The following is a 20,776-nucleotide window of genomic DNA, read 5'->3' as shown; positions in this document are numbered from 1 at the left end:
CAGCTGCACGCCACCCTGCTTGATGCGTCATGCAGTCCCTACAAATTAGGGATTTGATTCCTATATTTTTAGGAAGATTTGAGTCGCCATATTTTTCTAAAAAATATCCCCACGCCTCCTATTTCCTCACACCAAAAATTGGCCAAAAATAAAGAGGATAGGCACCACTGCTTTTAGGGATAAGGATGAGGTGTCTTTCTTCTCCAAGAAAGAAAGCTAGGATCCTAAATTTTAGAAATTCTTCTCAATAATAAATTCTGATTATTTGGACTCTTAATCCTTATCAAATAAGGACTCTTAATTAACTTGAGTCAATCTCAATCCAATTGGGTCAAGTTCGATCAATTAGGTTATGCCCAATCGGCTCGGGTCGAATCCGATTGAATTAGGTCAAACCCTAATTTAGCCCAAATTGAATCTAATTTTGATTTAGCTTAATTAAAGTCCAATAATTCAATCAAATTGAATTTATTAGTAATCCAATTACTAATTAACCCTTCAATAATTTAATAATTATTTTAATGCAACTTTTGCTTAGGATAATTTGTCAATCGAATTGACCAAATTACCTCTGAATGATTCTTAATCATCAATCAGCCATTTGATCAACCTAGAAACTTCTATGCGTGTAACCCCATAGGTTCGAACCTAAGCCGGTAGCACAAGAACAACTTCTTGTACTAATCAAAATGACCATTTAGCAATGGTACCCGACGTCCGGATAGGCCGAATAATTGCAAAGCAACATTCAAGAACCCTTGGACTATGGTTACCGTATAATTTATCCCTATGACTCCTAAATGTTAGGATGACTTCAGAGTTCTGTCAACTCTGTAATAAGTGCATCCATGATGTGATTCAACTTTAGACATCCTGTGACTCCTCACAAGGATTACCCTGGCCAAGGTTTTGCTAAATTGAACACAAGGCATTATCTCCTATTTTCAGGAGGGGTCAATTCCATCTTGACTCACAACTGACTACGCAAGTACTTGACTATACCCAGTGATCTTCCATCACTAAATTAGAAATTTAGGTAGTCCGGTACCAAAGTACAGTGAGTTGCTTGCTAGTCACAGGTTGCGGTCTCAGGTTAGAGGGCCAAACTTATACCCATATCCACTCGGAACATCTCTTAACAGTCGAGCGTTCCGGAATTGGTCACGTTCAGTGAAATATACTCCTACACTTCACCTGTGTGACATACCAGTGTCTCCACACTCCTTGGTTAAGAGGACAACCAACGTATATGTCACACAACGACCTAATCTCGATAATGCTCTCGTCCTAGTAACAGCATATTATTTACAAAATTTAATCAACATGCTGACGATTGACGTTTAGGATACAATTCCCAACAAGGTTATCAAGGCCTGCCAGCCTCTATCGGCTTTTATTCCGATCTCGTATCTTCTATTTGCCGATGACTGCATGCTTTTGGCTCGAGCGCCGAGGCAATCAATAATAGGTAATTTGGAGGATCTTAGAGGAGTACTGTGTAGTCTTTGGGCAACGAGTCAACCTAGCCAAGTCAGTCATCTGTTTCAGCCCAAGGATCAAGCCACGTCTAAAAGCCTCCATCAAGGAGATCTTGAGAGTGGGTGAGTAGGTTTTCTATTACTGGTCGCTGCCTCTGTAGCAGGGGTTGTTCCACTATCGAGCAGAGCATCAAGCACATGCTTGAGGGCTAGCAGTCGAGTGCTCTATTTATGATGGGTAGAGTTACTCTAATGTAGTCGGTACTCAGCTCGATATTAGTATATTTTTGTCCAACACCATCATGCCATTGGAGCTCCTGAGGATCCTAGAGTAGATGTTCAGAAGCTTCATTTGGGGCAGGCGAGAGGGCAGAGGTGGCATTCACCTGATGGCATGGGATGTGGTATGTTAGCTGGTTAGTAATGGCAAGTTGGGTGTTCACTCTATGATGACAAGGCGTGAGATTCTTGTAGCTAGACATATGGCTAGGTATATCCTGGAACCTAACAGCCTTTGTTGCACTCTGATGAGGGCCAAGCACGGGACTTATGCTGCAGTGACTGACTTTCACCTTGGGCGTCACATTCTATGGTATTGGCAGAGGAGGGCTCTGATCTCTTCAAGCTTCTCGCATTCTATGGCATTGGCAGAGGATTTTCTTGTGGAGACCCAGCACTACAGAGTGGGGTATCACTTGTGCCTATTTGTTCTATCAGATTTGACTTGACAGAAATGCCCGCATATTTGAAAATAGAAGGGTGCATTCGAGGACTGTGGTGGATAGAGCACTCCTTCATGCTGCTGAGATCACTAAGGCTACTACGGCGACTTCGTTTGGGATGGTTAGGGACATTTGGAGCTCCCACTCTATTTTTACAATATGCAAATTTGCCCTTGTCTCTTGGGAACCCCCATCCTCTGGCTATTTAAAGGTGAATTTCGATAATAGAGTGTCCGATGGTGGAGGTAGGAGAGGTGTGGGTTTTGTGATCAGAGACATGACTCCAGACTTGTCACAGCTGGAGGACGACGCACCTTCGATGTGACTGTCATTGAGGCAAAGCTGAGAGTTGCATGAAAGGGCTGTTAGAAGTATGCCCTAGAAGCCAATTTGGCTGACGCATTATTTTATTCTAGGACATAATTTTGTACTTAACTATTTATTATTAAATAAATAAAAGGCATCTTTTTCATTCATGTTCTTATGTGTCCATGAATCGTCTAAGGAATTAATAAGATGATGACGCATATTCTCAAGAGTTGAGAATTTGAGGCATGTGTCATTGGTGATTAATTCCTGAATTGCTCCTGATCGATGGATCATCACGAGGACGATGATTGATCCGCTGAGATTAGTGCACATATTGCTTTCTTTGATGGACGAGTATTGAGTCCACAGTGAAGGGACACTGGAGCAATTGTGCAAGTGCTTGTTAGAGAACAAGGGTACTGAGCGTGACCAACACAAGAAGTCACTTGGATGTCTATCCACTCGTCAGTGACTTGCTTGATGTTGCAGTAGTGTGACTGGTCCTTTGACCTGCGATGCTTCGGCTACTCACAGTGAGGTTATTGTAGTTTGACTGCACAAATACATGGTCTCTAGCCATATGGGTCCATGCAGTGTAGATTGGCTGCAGTAGGTTCACTGTAGGAGTAGGGTATGCACCTATAAGGAATCTATCGACCTTGATAGATAAGGAGAGATCCTATGTGATTTATAAGACTGAGTTCGTAAGACCTCGGTCGGGGCAGTATGCACAGTGGAGAAAGAGTTTTCCATCCTCGAACTTAAGTCGAATAAATCTTCACATATGACAGACGATGGGGTTTGACGAGTTGTCCATGACCTCCGTCCTGTAGGGATCCACGATAGTAGGACTGTATCACATAATAACTGCACCTAGAGGTTCATCATTCTATTCTGCTGGGTAGCCACTACATGCTGCTAGGTGTCACTGGTGGATGGTGGGACTCATAGGGATTATCTTGATGATCGATAAACCCTAATGAGTAGAGTTGGAATCGTTCCGACCCATTGAAAGGAGTTTTCAATGATATTGTGATAGAGATCACAATATATCTCACTACCAGTCAGAGTAGAACCTATGGGGTCACACACAATAGAAGTATTGACCGATCCGATGGTTGGAAAGTGATTATGAATCACGAGTAATCAATTCGATTGATAATAAGTTGAAGAAGGAATGGGAATTGATTAATTAGACTTAAAACATGAATCCTACTTCGAGTAGGATTCCTAGAGTCCTAATTGGATTAGGATTGGAAATCCTAATTGGAGTAGGACTGGGATTCCTACTTGGAGTAGGATTCCTACAATCCTAATTAGATTAGGAGATTTGAATTAAAATTGGATTCCTACTTAGAATAGGATTCCTAGAGTCCTAATCGGATTAGGACTTCGAATTCAAATTAGAGTCCTAATTGGATTAGGACCAGAATTAAACAAGTCCTAATTGGATTAGGATTTCTTAAGTCATAATTAATTATTAATCTAATGAATCAACATGACTCCTAATTGGGTTAGGATTGAAGAGTTCAATAGAGTCATGGTTCATTCAAGTTCTAATTGGATTAGGACTAGCATAGATTGAACCCGATTGATTCATGATTTGGTTAATCCTAATTAGATTAGGACTAAACCATGAGAAGGACACCTAATCCTCCTTGGAGGAGGATTAGGTTAACCAAGTAAGAGGGGCATGAGCCCCTCTCCTCTTGATTGGTGCGGCATGAAGAGAGAGGGCCGGCGCCCCCTCTTGGAAATAAGTCAAGGGCTCCTAACTTGTAGGAGCCCTTCATGACTTTAAAAAGGGAGGTGGGCGGCTGACCTAGGGATCATTAGAAGCCCTCCTCCTCTCCAATTCGTGGCCACCCTTCTCTCCTCTTGGATCAGCCGCAAGCAAGAAGGAAAAGGGCCTTGATAGTCTTCTTCTTCCTCCTTCGTTTGGGATTCAACACAAGGAAAAGGAAAGGCTGCATCTAGCCTTTTGGATCTTCTCCCTTGATCCCTTCATCTTCTTCCTCCTCCCTCTATCATTCAAGAGTTGAAGTAAAGGGAGGTGATCAGCCATCAAAGTAATCTCTGCAAGGGAGCTAGCACCCCGGGGAGATAGAGAGCTTGGATTGGTCCTCTGCTTCGTGTGGATACCCGTAGAGGCCGGGCACTTGAACGGCTTCAAGCGAACCTTCATCCAAAAACCACGATCATCAGTTTGCGGTGATCATCTACCCGCACAAGGTGAAGATCTGATCTTCCTAAAGTTTTTAAAAGGTTTTAATCCTTATCTATCTACGAACGGTTCTTGAAACACGTTCATGCGATGAACGTCGATCCCGCGCATGCCTCTTCCGCTGCCATCTGAATTTTTTTTTTGAATTTTCTGCGGCATGGGCTGGTTCCCAACAAGGGCATCACTTATGCAAGGCATGTTCTGGGTGCGGATAGCATCTACCTTGAAGGGGACTCTACCATGGTGATCAAGTAGATTTGAGACCAGTACAGAAATGGGGACGGACAAGCGCTGTAATGACACAAGGTGTCATTTTAAGGTATCACTTTATAGACGAAATCGCGCTATAACGCGATTTCTTCACTCCAATGAGGAATCATCCACAAACGAGCTTTTTTCGCTACTTTGTGACATACGTAGGCTGCTGAGAGATTGTGGCTCCTTTCGGGCCGCTCATGTCTACCGGGAGGCGAACATGGCTAGTCGCCTTCTTTGCTGCTCAATACTCGAGAGGGGTCCTTTGGGAGGGTCATGTGTTTGTTCCTTTTTCTCTTTGCTAACTTTTTTTTATGACTTTGTTGGCTGTACTCATGCAGGATCAGTGTAAGCAGCCGTTGTACCAAAAAAAAAAGAGAACAAGTTTAACAAAAGTGAGCTCATCCAATGCATTTCCCTTACACAAAGATACACAAAAAATTATTTAATTGTTAGTTGATATAGGTTGGATATTTTATTTTATATATTTGTATGTATATATGTATGTATAGAAATCAACAAAACATGCTCTTCTTGAGAGGAGAGAATATTTACTTTTTTTTGACTTCAAAATCATAATGAGGGATCCAACTGGAGAAACCATACCATTTATCATGATTTATACTATGAAAAATGTTTAGAAGTCACAAAACACATATTTTGATGGTCTATAATTTATAAATCATATGGATATAAAATAGATGTTTTTCATAATGCTATTATGCTAACATAGATAATAGAGCATCTAACTTAAGAGTTTACCTTATCTATTGTGATTTACACATGTTGAAATATATTGAAAGCATTAGATTTTGATATTTAAATCATATTTAAACATAATCTTGTGCATGCCATTTTAAACATTCACTTTCCTGTTCACTCAATACGCGAGTTAAAGACCATCAAAATACACAATTCTTGATTTCTAGGTACTTTGAATGACATTGATTACAATCAGTGTTATAGAACTCTGATTTGAACACATAATACATGAGTTAAAGACCATCAAAATATGCAATTCTTGATTTCTAGGCACTTTTATTAACATTGATTATGATCAATGTTATAGATCTTTGATTTGAATGCTCATTATTGATTTTGGACTCGAAAAGGAGTAGATACTTTCTCCTCTTGAGAGGTGCGAAATCTATATCACATAGATAATCTTGGCAAGTCTTTAGCCAATGTTGATCTTACTTGCTTTTGCACATCATGGTTGTGGCCAAGAAACAATCTCTGGAGGTCCAGCTTGCTATGGAATTTGTCTTTTGGCTATCTATTCCCTTGAAATATTCATTGCAATTAGACTTATGCTGGTATCTTTTGCCTTTTTTTTGGATGAAGATATATCAAAAATAGGGTGCAGTGCTAACAACTCAAAAGTAAGTTCTTCCCTTTAGTTAATTTTGAGGAAGAACTTATTATTCAGTATATTCGTTTTAAGTCATATGTAGGCGTGCTGGGAGTAATTACTGGACCTTGTTAATTTAAATGCCTCTATTATTCCCATGATTTATCTTGCATTCATGTGGAAATTATTTTCGATGGGGACATGTTTAGCTTAAAGCATGTATTTGCAAATTATTTACATCCCGAGTTCTATAATATTATATATGTATATATATGTATGCATTATAATATATATGTATCTATATTTCAAGATCCGACCTGTGTTATAGCTAGTTAATGAAAAGTAATCTCACTAAATTACTAGAATTTCTAATTGGGTGACATATGACGTACTTAACAGATCTATGGTGATACATGACCTGCATCTCGAGACTCTTATTATGGTGATATGTAAGTAACTAAGTTGCTATATGGTTAAAACTTGATGTATATGCTGGTATGGCTTATATGTGTATTTTATAAATATATACATTGGATTCGTTAAGGCATTATTCAATTATCAGATTGGATTAGTTATATATATTTGCTAAAGAATATTTTCATATTCATGCTAATGTGCATGCATGGAGGATTGTTACTAGAGTGTAAAGCTTATATCTTTTGTTGCATTTTTTCGAAAGTCGTAGGATGCCTAGTTTTAGATTGGTTTGGGCATGGAGTTCAGGCAATGGAGTCGTTAGTTAGCTAATTGATTTTCTGATACCAAATAAAAAATTTCAAATTTTGTAATTGAATAAACTTTGCTATTTGATAAAGATGGATTTAATTAGATGAATTATTATGGCTAAATTTATGATTTTTTTGGTATTATTAGAATTGTGTTCGTCGTGTAAGCATGTCACGTGGTTAATCTTGGGTGATAGGTTCGGGGCGTGACAAAAAGGATATTCCGATATAAAGAGTGGGAAAGACTAGAAAACAGGTAAATCGAGCGGTAAAGAAGATGGCCTGTGCCTTGGACAGTGCTTTGAGCCATCCCCATATTTAAAGAATATGATTTACTTTTCAATGATATGCTTATTATTTATTGCCAGTTGTTCTTTTCTGTTTTGAAGGTATTCTATGTTGATCTTGATGTAGTTTGGAGGATTAACTCCCAAGCTCATGATATGATGCTCAAATTAATAGCAGATGTGCTGTGCAATGCACCGATGGAACAGAATAACACCAATATCGGAGAATTGCACTACCAAAATGTGCAAGTTCAAGCTCTCACGAGCAAAGAATAACGAACATGGGGCAAGAAAAAGGAGAATCATGAAAGGTTGCTGTCATACAGAAACTTAGATTTGCTGTTGAAGAACGTTGTCATGCTTGCTACTTGCGCCGCCATTCTGCTCTTGCTCTTATTACCTCAGCTTTATCCTCTTGCAAGCGAAGCAGATGCGTGCTTCCCAAATCTGGTTTGCATGAACTTGTTTCCTCCGTGTCGCTTGCTGTCATGCTCGTGAGGGACTCCACCAACTGAGATTGCCGGCATTCCCGGCGGTACTGCAATGTGATGCTTGTGAGATGGTAATCCTCTAACACATTCATGGGCACACTCTGCAAGAGGTGGTAGATGGTTGCATTTAGTGTACAATCTGCTGTTTTTTTTTTTTTTTGATAGAATAGATACCGTTATAGTATGAGCACATCCAAAAAAATCAGAAGAAATAAAAAGAGATGATGTGAAGGGGGTGGGATAGTCTCGTAGCTATCCTAGGGGACACCACTAAAATGTTGGGCAACGAAAGAGGCGACCTACGATCTGCTGGTTTTCAATCTGCACTTCAGCTGAATATTTATTGTATGGAATAGTGAAGCATCTCTAGGGCTCAAGGGATACTAGTGTAGCTGAATATTCTTTTTATGGACTATTCTTTTTACTGCTTTTTCTCTAAAATAAGGCTGGAAGAAATTTGTTTGATGTTTATTCTCCTTTCAGAAATATGGTGGAAATGCCACCTTCTATGTATGAGTGCCTAAGGAGAGGGAGGATTAGTGTAATTAATGTAGAAAAATATTGCCCCTTGTTCCCGAGGAAATTTTAGTCATTTGCATTTTGTAATTAAGCAGACATATCGACTGACCGAGTTCAGATGAGAACATACCTCCAAGATCCACCCAATATATTTGACATTGTTTACATGCTGGTTGACATCCATATCGCTCCATCTTGGCTAAGTTATACAGAAGAAATGCTTAATGATGTTAATAATTACCTGTAAGATACTCTCATTCTACTAATTATGTAAAGAAATCACAGCACTTACTGCTAAACCTGATCTTATGTTCTCTGCTGTTTCATCGGTGAGCTTGTCGATTTTGTCATCATTGCTTTCATGGATAAGTTTTCTGTCCAAATAGAAGGGTTGCACCTCTTCCCTCACCTGTTCAGGTATCTTAGATAACATTCTTGTTTCCCTATTCATCATAACCCATTTGCTGCATGAATGGAAAAGAAACAGTTGAGCTAAGAGTAGCTTTAAGATATGAGGTAAGGTTTCAGTACCTTGTAGCTCTTGCTATTATCCTGTTGGTGTTGTAATCCCGGATTATCCAGTCTCTACGCATCCCATTTTTCCCAGATGCTGCAACCCAGGTATCAATCTCAACCACGTCTCCCCTGCCACATGCCATTTTTCCTATATCAGTATTATATGAATTCTCCATTTACATGATAATAGTGAATTTAAATTTCGAGGTGTTCGGCAAATCCTTTATTACTGAAGCATGTCTGCATCTCTAAACACTGTCATCCTTCGTTCTAGGAATCACATAATATTCATTATCATCAAAAATTTGGATTTGCTACTACCTCAAATTATATATTTTTGCTGTCTTTCATCTTAAAGTAACTCTGCTCAAAATCTTTGTTCATTCGTAGCCTCAAGTCCTGAGTATATGTTCAATCAATTCTAAGGTAACTTGGCAAGAGTTGTTGGAATGATGAGATTTTACCAGCAATGACACAACATGCATGGCTAGCATGTTCGAAAAATTGCAGCTATATTGCTTTTGTGATGGTCCTGTTAATAATTTCTGCCAATGCAAACTTTGTGTCAAGGGTCTCTCATGCTCAAGCAGTTCGAGCTATTAACTTCTTCTTATATTTCTCTATCTGAATCCTTAATTGAAATCCATGGATGGAACTAATTAATTTGCTGGTTATCGCTCTAGACTATGTTAGTTGTGAAACTAAAACTTATGTAGTCCATGCACCATTTGTGTTTCTTTCTTTCTCCTTCTGTTCTTTTTCTTCCTCTCTTTTTTTTTTGTGTGTGTGTGTGAGGGGGGGGGGGGGGGGGGGGGAGTATGAGAAATGACCCAAATAATACCTTTCAACTGGCTTTTTTGGGTGAGATCTTAGGTCATTAGAAATGGTATTAGAGTAGACTTGGCTCATGACCCATGTAGACTATAGGATACTATAGCACAAGCTCTGTACGAGCTCATCATGATGTTTGTGATTAGATTTGATTAGATTTTAACTCTTAGCCTTGCGAAGATGCTAGAACTTAAAGGGAGAGAGTATATGAGGATATGTGTGGATATATTTTTGGTTTTATATTAATTATGCATTGGAAAAATTTTGAATACTTACACGGAGCCAAGAAATCTAAATAATATCTTTGCTAGCCTTTTTGGTTGAGATCTTAGGTCGTCACACACTCCCTCCAAATAAGCCACTATGCATTTTGTTTCTTGAAGTTTTATCCACATAATGTTGTATAATATGTAATGAGGAATTGATAACATCATTGAAATATTATAATTCTATTATTACCATGCAAAAACAAATCGATGACATTTGTGGATCTAAGATTTATGCCATATCTTTGCATCAACCCCCCCGACCCAAGAAAAATAATAAATAAGAAATAAAAACATGAAAAGTTGAAAGTGGAACAGATAATGTTTGTCCATAGAGGATTTTCATATCTTAGGAAATGTACATCATAAGCAAAATGATTGAGCTTCTGGTTATTATTTTTGTTGAATTTATATCTTAAAACGTTGGTTCTGGTGAATGGATTGCATTGTTGCATTGCTCTGATAATCAAAAGGTATGTTTCGCATGGAGATGGAAAGTTCAATGCTGTGACTGGTTTCATAAACTCATATGTTTTCAAAATCAATAATTGAGATTTCTAGTGTTTAGTGTTTGATTATAAGGAAAGAATAATAGTTAGATTATGACGTTGTAAGTTGAAAATAATTTCGTTTTACAGGGAGATGTAGCAAAATGAGTGAACTAAAAGCATGGAGCGTCAGTGAACAAGACCTACATTACCAATGTGTGGAAACTGGAAGAGGTCCTTGTCCTACATCCACCTGCATGTCATTGGTTTTGTATTGTAAAACAAACTTTCCGTAAGACATCGTATGTGATCCAGGATGATGTATGAAAACATTTTTTTTCCTCACTTATCCAACTATTTCTTGTACTTAATGTTTATCTGCTTCATTTATTCAGATCTTCTTGTTATTCTGACCAATTTTGTTGTCTCTAAATATATAGGTGAATGGAAGAGAGAAGAGGTATCAAAAGAGTTTGTCTAGATGAAGTGGAGAGATGCTTTGCTGGTGTTACATACTCTACTCATGCTTTCAGTGATAGAGGAAAAATTTATAAATCATAAGGCCTGCAATGTTGTGCATGATAAAATTTAGGGTAGTTATAAGGATTACTAGCGTCCAGGAAAAGGATGATAAAGTTGAGAATGGTGAGTTTTATATATTGGAAATTAAAAGGCCAAAGTGGAGAATAAGATAATTAGAATATAGAAAGAGGAGGAGCTTAGTTGACATATCATAGAACCTGTGAGGCTCGGCCCTATAGTGAGAGCGAGGCCCGAAGGCCTGCTCCTTCTTTCCAATTGGGGTAGAGCTCCTCTTCAATATGAAGTTCTCCTCCTTGGATGCTGATGGAGGCTAGGAAGCCCTAGCCTCCCAATCCTTTTCGAGTACCACCGCTGCCCCTTTTTTCCCTTTTACCTCTTGAGATCTAGCATCTAGTTCACTGTGACCATGGAAATTTCTCACTTGAGATGAGGTGAGAGCCCCCAATCCCTCTCCATTCTTCTTCACTGACCATTCCACTTCTCTTTCAAACCATTATCGGCCAAATTCCGACGTGAAGTCACCGAATTTTGACCTTAACCTCCTCCCTTGTTTCACGGATTACTAGCCTTGGGTTTTCCTTTCGCGACCTTCTTTGCCGATGGCGTTCATCGCCGCGGGCCTCAGCCTTTCCCCTGCATCGACTCCTAACCGGAGCCCCAGCCATCGGCGAGTGGGTTGGGACCTGAGAACGACCAAGCAAAGGGGCTCTACGTTCTGCCCTATTTTTGGGCTGATTTCCACTGGTCAGTCGCCCCCGCCATCTGCTCTCCATTGCCCACTAGCACTGCTTGTTGCCACCTCGCCGAACCACCACGACAGTCCACCCTCTTATTTTTCTATGTTTCTGAAAAAAAGGAAAACCTACTTCCCCAGTTGTTCGGTCCTCTTTTTTTGATTTCTTCCTAATTGGTTATTGTTGCCGGGTATCCACCACCTTCGACCATCAACCATACATCCTAGTACGATCCCCTATGATCCCAGTCTCCCCTTCCTCTTCTAGGAGAGATAAAGACTCTCTCTCTCTTTCTTGTTTCTTTCTTCTCTCTCTTTTTTCTCTCTCTTCCCCTCTTTTCTCTCCAAGAAGATCCATGAATCCTAGTACAGAGTCTCGTCTTCTTGTCTTATGGACCTGAGTTGACCCCGAAAAGAGGCCTTAAACCGCTCTGGCGCCTGGGCAGCTTGGCAAACAGATTATCCCAGCCCTGTTAAGTATCTCTGAAATCCAGTATTGATGAACCCTGTAGAGCTATCTTGGCCTTGATTGAGTCCGTGCTACATAATTCATTGATAGAGTCGTTTATACTTAACTTATCCAGAGTTTCCGTATGCTATCATTCTACCAACCATTTTATATTTCTTGTTATTTTTATTTTATTAAGTTATTGAATAAAAAATAAATTTTTTAATGTTTTAAATAGGTTTAGTAGATTCACCTAGTGAAGTTTGAATGTCTAAGGCAGAAGAGGCAAGTAGACCTTACCATTTTTATTAGTTTTCAAACTATCATATATTATGATTTGTTGTTAGCGATATCATATTTTTTCTAAAATAAAGGATTGGCAAATGTAATATGAAAATTATGCTTTGTTATGAAAAGAGATTCTATGAATGGTTTTAATGAAAATAGCTTATTTATGAAATATGAATTTGATCATGTTGTTTAGTATTTTTTTATCTACTTATATGTATGTTTTTAAAAAATATAAATATTTTTAAAACTCTCTTATGGCTATGTATGAACCCTAGAATTAGGAAAGATCGACATTGGAAATTAGTTTTATACAAACACAAGCTCTGCTAATTGGTATAAAATTAGCATACAAAACATGATACTTTGTCGATTATGATCATGGCCCTGTCATGAGTATAAAGTGATATTAGCACAAATATCTATGAGTAATGCTTTAAACTATGATGTGGCTAAATGGCAAAGAACAATTTATGATTTTATTTGTACAATATACTTGGAATCATGTTTATAAAATATTGATGAATTATGCATGCATGATTGGCTATATAACTTGTTTTATCATACCATACTCTGAAATACTTTATTTTTCTAATATCTATTATCTTTTGATTGGCACATTATTGTTAAAAAGCTTATACTAAGGTAGTGTAAGTTTTATTTACTAAGCTGTGTAGCTAGCTCACATCTCTTTATTTTTTTTTCTCTTTTCAGATAAATAGAATCATTAAGAACGAAGGATGGTCTAGGCTTGAAGTTCACGCTAGCAAGTTTGGCAACTTTATAATAGAATTTTAGTTCTTTAATTGACTATAAATTTGTAGTTAGTGATTTTCTAAATATTGATGATTATGGAGTTTGGTATTTATATTTGGATTTAGATACTCTAAATCAGTATTTATTTCATTATTTAATGAATGATGGAATTATATCCTTTTATTATATTTTATTTTATGATGGATTTGTAGGCTGATGATGATTGTTGGTGTTGTATTATTGTGGGTTGTACCTCTCGGTAGCATGGTTGTGTTATGTCTTGGACTTAGGGATTGGCATTTTATGGCATTAGAGCCTAGATTTGATCATGGGGAAAAAATTAAGCTTAGATTTATGGTTCGTAGGGTTAGGCATAGGATGACTATAGAAGAGTTGGTTTAGATTAGTATTGTGTAGTGGAAGTATGGTGGACTATTAGATGAAAATTGCAAAATTTTGAGAGTCTAGGTATGCAAATTTGGAGGACGAAGTTTTTTAAGAGGGAGAGACTGACACTTAAGTCAGCTCGACCACTTTGGCCTTGCCCTATAGCAAGAGTGAGGCTCAAAATCTGCTCCTTTCGAATCGGCGCATAGCCCCTCTCTGATATGGAGGAGGAGTTCTCCACCTCCTTGGATGCCGCCAAAAGCTAGGAAGCCCTAGCCTCTATTTTATATAAAGGTATCCCTGGTCCCTATCTAGTACCATCAATGATCACTGACCACCACCTCCCCTTTTCTCTCCTTTTTTCTCTTGATAGACAACGTCTAGTTCACTTTGGCTATGGAAAATCCTCACCGGAGATGAGGTGAGAGCTCCCAATCCCTCTTTATTCTTCTTTGCCGACCATTCTCCTTCTCGTTCGAACCATCATCGACCAAATCCTTTCATGAAGTTGCCGGATTTTGACCGCAACCCCTTGCTTGTTTCACAGATTACCATCCTTGTATTTTTCTTTTCCAGGCCTTCTCTACTGCTGGTGTTCATCATCGCAGGCCTCAGCCTCTCCCTTGCATCAGCCCCTGATAGGAGACAGAGACCTAGCCATCGGCGAGCGGGCTGGGACTCAAGAATAACTGAGCAAAGGGGCTTCCTATTCGACCTTATTTTTGGCTGATTTTTGCCGGCCAGTCGCCACCACCGACTGCACTCTACAATCCGCCACCACCATCTATTGCTCTCCACTACCCACCACCATCGCTTGCTGCCATCATGATTACAATCATGATCCACCCCCTTCTTCCCCATTTTTCCAAGAAAAGAAAAGAAAGATAAAAAAAGAAAACCCTCTTTTCTTGTTTTTTCAGCTCTCTTCTTTTGATTTCTTGCTTGTCGGTCACCACAGCCAGTTGTCCATCACCTTCAATAGTCGACCATGCCTCCTGGTATGATTTCCAACAATCTCGGCCTCTCCTTCCTCTTATTGGAGAGACAAAGACTCTCTCTTTCTCTCTTTCTTGTTTCTCTATTCTCTCTCTTTTTTCTCTTTCTCTCGCTAAGAGGATCCATGGATCCTACTGTAGAGTCCCATCTTCCTATTCTATAGACCCAAGTTGACCTCTGCAAAGTGACCCTGAATCGCCCTGGTGCTTGGGTAGCCTGCTGGGCTGATCACCCTCATTCTGTTGAGCGTCTCTAAAATTCACTATTGATGAACTCTATTGAATGATCTTAGTCTTTATCAAATCCATGCTTCATGATTCATTGATCAAATCATTTAGACCTAACCTATTCGGAGCTGCCGAACGCCATCATTCAGGCAACTGTCCCTTATTTCTTTTTATTTTAATTTTATTCAAGTTATTGAATAGAAATTAATTTTTCTTTATTTTAAATAAGTTTTAGCAGATTTACCTAGTGAAGTTTGAAGGTTTAAGGCATAAGAGGTAAATAGGCCTTACACTCCTTATTAATTTTTAAACTATCATATGTCTGGTTTGTTATTGATGATGCCATATTTTTTCTGAAATAAAAGATCAGCATATGTATTATAAAATTATGCTATGTTATGAAAGTAGTTCTATGAATGATTTTAATGAAAATATCTTGTTAATGAAATATGAATCTGATCATGCCATTTAGTATATTTTTCATCTAGTTATGTGTATGTTTTAATATATATATATATATATTAAAAGCTTTCAAATAGCTATATATGATTCCTAAAACTAGAAAAGATTGACATTCAGAGCTGGTTCCATATGAACATAGGCCCTACCAATGGGTATAAAGTTAGCACACAAAATATGATATTTTATTGATTACGAACATGGACCTTGTCACAGGTATGAAGTGACTTTTACACAAATATCTATGAGCAATGCTTTGAACTATGATATAGTTGAATGATAAAAAATAGTTTATGATTTTATATGTACAATATACTTGTAACTATGTTTATGAAATATTGATGATTAATACATGCATGATTAGTTTGATGACTTATTTTATCATACTGTACTATAAAATGCTTTGTTTCTATAATATCTATTATTTTTTAAAATGATACACTATCAGAGAAAAACTTATATTTGATCCGGTAAAGTAATATAAATTTTACCTACCTAACTGTATAGCTCAAATCTCTTTATTTTTTTTCTCTTTTTAGATAAATAGGGTCGCTAGGGACAAAGGATGGTCCTGACTTGGAGATAGTTCCAGCAAGCTTGGAAATTTTGTGGCAGAATTTTAGCTCTTTAATTGACTATGAATTTGTAATTAGTGACTTTCTGAATTTTGAAGATTATGCATTTTGGAATTTATATTTAGATTTAGATGCTTTAAACCTGTATTTATTTCATTACCTAATGGATGATGGAATTGGACCCTTTTATTATAGGTTTTTTGTATGTATACCTTCCAAGATATACAAAGTTGTATCAATACCCTTGTAAAATTTCTATTTACATGTATATCCTCATAAAATACTTATTTTGCATGTATACCCTTCTTTTTCTTTCTTTTTTATATTTATACTTATATCATCTAATGTTGTTAAAAAATAAGCGATTTCAATTTAAAATGATTGAAATACCCTTGCAGGTAGATGCAGAGAAAGAAAACTTTATAAGGTTATTCATACAATAGCAACTTTGCAAGGATATTTATGCAGTTGCATATATTTAGGAGGGTATATACTTAAAAAAATCTCATAAAAAATGATCAAAATTCAGTAAAGATAATTCAGTTGTTCTTAATAAAAAATAATGGCAAAAAATGATTAATATTATCATATCACATGATCTCATGTTAATATCAACTTTTATAGAATAAATCATATTACTTTTATAAAATTCTTGCCTCAAAAACATACAACAACTTAATATTTACAGATCACTAAAGAATATTTTACTAATCTAAGCATTTATAATTAATTTAAATTTGATATGCTTTAATATTTTAAAAATAATGAAGAATATATAGATGTCATAAATTTAATAATGATAATTATATCAAAATTAATTGGAGAACAACATTACCAAAATGATCATCTAATATTCCAACTTGACCAAATTATGATTTGAAAAAAGAATATTGATAATGTGGCTCAATTTTTTTTTGACTTGTCGATCCAACTGAATTATAAAAGACTTAGCAAGTTTCAGCCGAGTTTTGATTTTTTTTAATAAATTTTTTGAATGTATACCTTTCTAAGTATAAGAAATTGCATATATACCTTTATAACTTTTTTTTGTGCATATCTACCCAAAAGGGTATTCAGTTATTTTAATGTTAAGCCGTTTTATTTTGAACGATGTTAGATGGTATAGGTACATATGCAACAAAAAGAAGAAGAAGGATATACACGTAAATAGTAATTTTATAAGGGTATTCATGCAATTTTATTTATTTAGGAGGGTATACATATAAAGAACTATTTTTTATATTTTATTTTGTGATGGATTTGTAGGCTGATGATGATTGTTGGCTTCATATTATCATAGGCTAGCTATATCCTTTGATAGCATGATTGTGTTATGACTTGGATTTGGCGTGCATTGTACTTTGGCAATTGTTCCAAACATGTAGTCCAGAGAAGAAAATTCATAGGCTTCATATTATCATAGGCTAGCTATATCAAAGAAAATTGCATTGTACTTTGGCAATTATTCGAAACATGTAGTCCAGAGAAGGTTAGAGTTCTATCCATAGGAATTGTAGGGATATGATTGGTGGCAAATGATAATTCATACAGCTGAACCCAGATGATCATTACCAGGGTTAATGGTGGTTTCCAATATTCTATCTAATCTAACCTTTTTTTCCCCTTCTGTTCCGTTCAAAATTACAAAGTTCAATATTCTACAACTTTTAGGATCTCCTTTGGCTCAAACAAGTTCACTTTGTCTTGCAAGTCGCAAGTTAAAAAGAAAACAGTTTTCAGGTTGGTTTTGGTTACTTGCAGGTGCTTCAGTGAGGTGGTAGATTTCTTTGTACTGAGATTGGTGAGTAGTAATGTTTTTTCATGTTATTAAATTAGAAGACCAACATACTATTCTACGTTCATGTTGATCGCAAAGTTTTCTATAAGGACGAAGTTAAATGCATTACAGGACCGGGAGAAAAAGATGGAAAGACTTCAGAAGAAGAGACATGCATGAAATATAAGCAATAAGAAAAAGACAAGCATACCAGCGGCTGTACTTGTCAACTTGGATGTTTATACGAGTGACAACCCATATGAGTTTCCTTAGGTTCATCTCATGTGTTGCACCAAAGCCGTCACTAGCAAGGCCAGAGCTCATCACATGGTTCAGAGCTGTCTCCTGCTCTTCGTAGTAATCACCAGCATGGAAGGTTTAGTCAGTCCCTTGCCAAAGGCATAAAAACCAAGACAGTATCCTTGGGAGATTAAAATTCAAGCAAAAGACTCATATCACAGCATAAGAAAAGCTAGGTGCTTATGGGAATGCTTATTTTTTCACTTCGACAGAGCATTTGTTACGCATGGATGTTGGAACCATTGTGTAGTGTACCATTTCAGCGCATTTCAATATATCTTATATTATTCTTAAAAAATATTAATGAAACAACCAAAAAGAAATAATAAATGATTTATTACTTGGAAGATATAGAGACTATATGTTATTAATCATGAAAGATTGATGTTTAGAATTTTCTATATGGTAAATAAATTGGATAATTTAGGCAAGTGAAGAAACTGCTACATTATCAATATTTAAAAACGAAAAATATCTGAATGAGAAATTTACAGTTAGCTGCTATAGTGAGGCTTCTAAAATCAGTCATGGTTGCTTCGAACGATCCAGACTAACATCATCGAATCAAGCTCATTTGGATCGTTCCAAATCTGATCAGTCTGATATGTCCGCAACTTGCCAGCATATCGGGTTTCTTTTTTTTTTTTTGTTGGCTTTGGTTCACCAGCACAAAATGCCCGGCATTATTGCGTGGACCGTTCTCTAGTTTTAGTTTCCTTTCTTTTTCACCTTGGGGTAAACATATATAGAAGACTAGAAGTATTCATGTTCAATGTTGGTGATCTGCATGGAAAATTTTTCATTACACTTGAATTCTAAATTGCAAATGTCCCCGATATCTTTACAAAAGATCATTTAGCCAACACGATCTCTTCAACGAACGTTAAAAATCAAATTTGGACATATCTATATACAAAATACAAGTTCAATATATAAAATATAAGGGCCTTGATTAATGCTGATGGCAGTTATGAAGCCTCCTTATAAGGAGACTTCCTTAATCCCACTCCATTATAGATTTTACAGAAAAAGAAACAGATATCATCCAAAATAAAAGTACAATTCTGAGTTCAGATCAATAAAAAATTGAATGATGAAAATCTAATTCCAACATTTTTTTCAGCTCACAGAAGCATATTGCTTCTTTCAGATAATCTTTTCACTTGAATCAATCATCCATGAACATCACAAATGCATGCATGTATGTTAGAGTCTAAGGCGTATGTTTTATGTTGCAAACTATTCATTAACTAAAAAGAAAAAAATAATTATCACAAGTAGAATCTTCCTCAGAACTATATGCTGTACTTAAAACATCCGGAATTGGGTGGTGGGGGGCAAAAGCCTACCTGAAGTAGATTCATAAGTGTCTCCATGGTGGCAGTCTTGTCAGGCCCAATCTCATAAGACCTGATCACAAATGCCTGCCTGTAAACAAACCTATCCTCCACAAACCTTCCAAGCTTAAAGGAATCAACAGAGACCATCCCACCCCCATCCTCATTCCCCAACCCCATACACCTCCCCATATGCAAAGAAGCATCACTTCCATGAATCACCCCATTAACCTTCCTCCCATTAACAGTATCCACACTCACCTGGTTGCCATCACCATCACCTTTCACACATAAGCCCCTTACTTCTCTCTTCCTCGCCCAACCCACAACCACACCAACCTTTGGAACTCCCTCTATCCTCCCAGCCGCTGTCCTGCGAAGGCACAAGCTGGTGCTGCTCCTTGCAGTCATTGCCATCATCGCAGGCCTCTATCATCAGTTTAGAGAAGAGCCCATGAAGAAAATGTCCTTGGTGGAGGTGGGTATGACCTGTACCCTATAGGAAGATGAATAGCGAGTGAGTGGATGCAACAACTTCGTCAGAAGAAAAGAAAGAAAGATACTCTCAAGTCCTTTCTAAGAGAAGGAAAAGAGAGGGATTAGTAAGGTTAGGCTTGCAGGAAGAAGGATATAGAGAAGAGGGAGAGAAGCAGGGGTGCAGCTCAACCACTTGAATGGGTGGTGGGGAGGAATGGTGGGGGAGGGCTCCATTGATCGACCACACGCAATTATAGTAGATTGAGTGGTGTTATGTGATGGTATATGCGAGATAAAAGGAGATATCAGAGAAAGAAGGAATGCCAAATGAGGAAGATTAGATGAATGGATTAGGCCGACGCTTTATAGCTCACCTACCCCTCTAACCAAAACACTTAAGGCTAAATTTTCTACTGTTAGATCCACCCAACGTCGATTAAAATATCTGTCGGATTTTTCAGCATGGGACAACTACATATGTTATCTATTGTTGCACATGTTCCTTCTCAGAAAGGGAGACAAAACCCCTCTTCCCCCACCATTTTCTAAGGATTGGTCAGAAGCATTTGTGGAACATTTCTCATATTTTATTGATCGGGTATGGTTTTGGCTTCAACAAACGTAACCCTGTGGCCATGTTGACTGTTCTAAAACAACCATTTTTCTGCAGTTTGTGAACCTTATGGTTGAAATGGACAGCATATATGCATATATCATGGGACTACGGAAAACTAAAGAAGTCTCATTCTTCAAACGATCAAACAAGGACAACTACAATCATCGAACTCAGGTTAGATTTTTGTCAGCGGGAAAAAGCTCTAGGGTGGCGTGGCCTTCGAGGATATTTAGGACAATCGGGCTATGGGTGTGGCCTTCTAGACCAAGCACGTGTCCAGTGAGACTACCAGGATTGTGGACTGGGTGGCCTCGTATATGGCTAGTCACTCCATGGATCCACATGATGGACTCCTCAGAATATTAATTTTTTCAAGAAAATATACACTTGGAGTA

General features: G+C 37.5%; 1 protein-coding gene across 3 annotated transcripts; it reads right to left on the bottom strand.

Annotated features, from left to right (window-relative positions):
• Positions 1–7,487: 7,487 nt before the first annotated feature.
• LOC103697375 (palmitoyl-acyl carrier protein thioesterase, chloroplastic-like) lies at positions 7,488–19,965 on the bottom strand. 3 transcript variants are annotated; one of them, XM_039129910.1, is made up of 6 exons: positions 19,301–19,965; positions 17,863–17,996; positions 8,893–9,006; positions 8,662–8,825; positions 8,492–8,560; positions 7,488–7,943 (listed from the first exon to the last, which is right to left on the bottom strand). In XM_039129910.1, the coding sequence occupies exons 1-6, from the start codon at positions 19,706–19,708 to the stop codon at positions 7,759–7,761; spliced, it is 1,074 nt and encodes a 357-aa protein (XP_038985838.1). In that variant the 5' UTR covers positions 19,709–19,965; the 3' UTR covers positions 7,488–7,758. The 3 variants fall into 3 exon arrangements, with proteins under 3 accessions (XP_038985838.1, XP_017696143.1, XP_017696141.1); XM_017840654.3 differs by having other exon boundaries at positions 8,654–8,804; XM_017840652.3 differs by having other exon boundaries at positions 8,654–8,825; positions 19,301–19,964.
• Between the last annotated feature and the right edge of the window lie 811 nt (positions 19,966–20,776).

Source organism: Phoenix dactylifera, chromosome 9 (genome assembly GCF_009389715.1).
Source record: "Phoenix dactylifera cultivar Barhee BC4 chromosome 9, palm_55x_up_171113_PBpolish2nd_filt_p, whole genome shotgun sequence".
NCBI classification, from domain to species: Eukaryota; Viridiplantae; Streptophyta; class Magnoliopsida; order Arecales; family Arecaceae; genus Phoenix; species Phoenix dactylifera.
The sequence above is the reverse complement of the archived record's forward strand: the minus strand, read 5'-3'. Positions and strand labels throughout refer to the sequence as shown.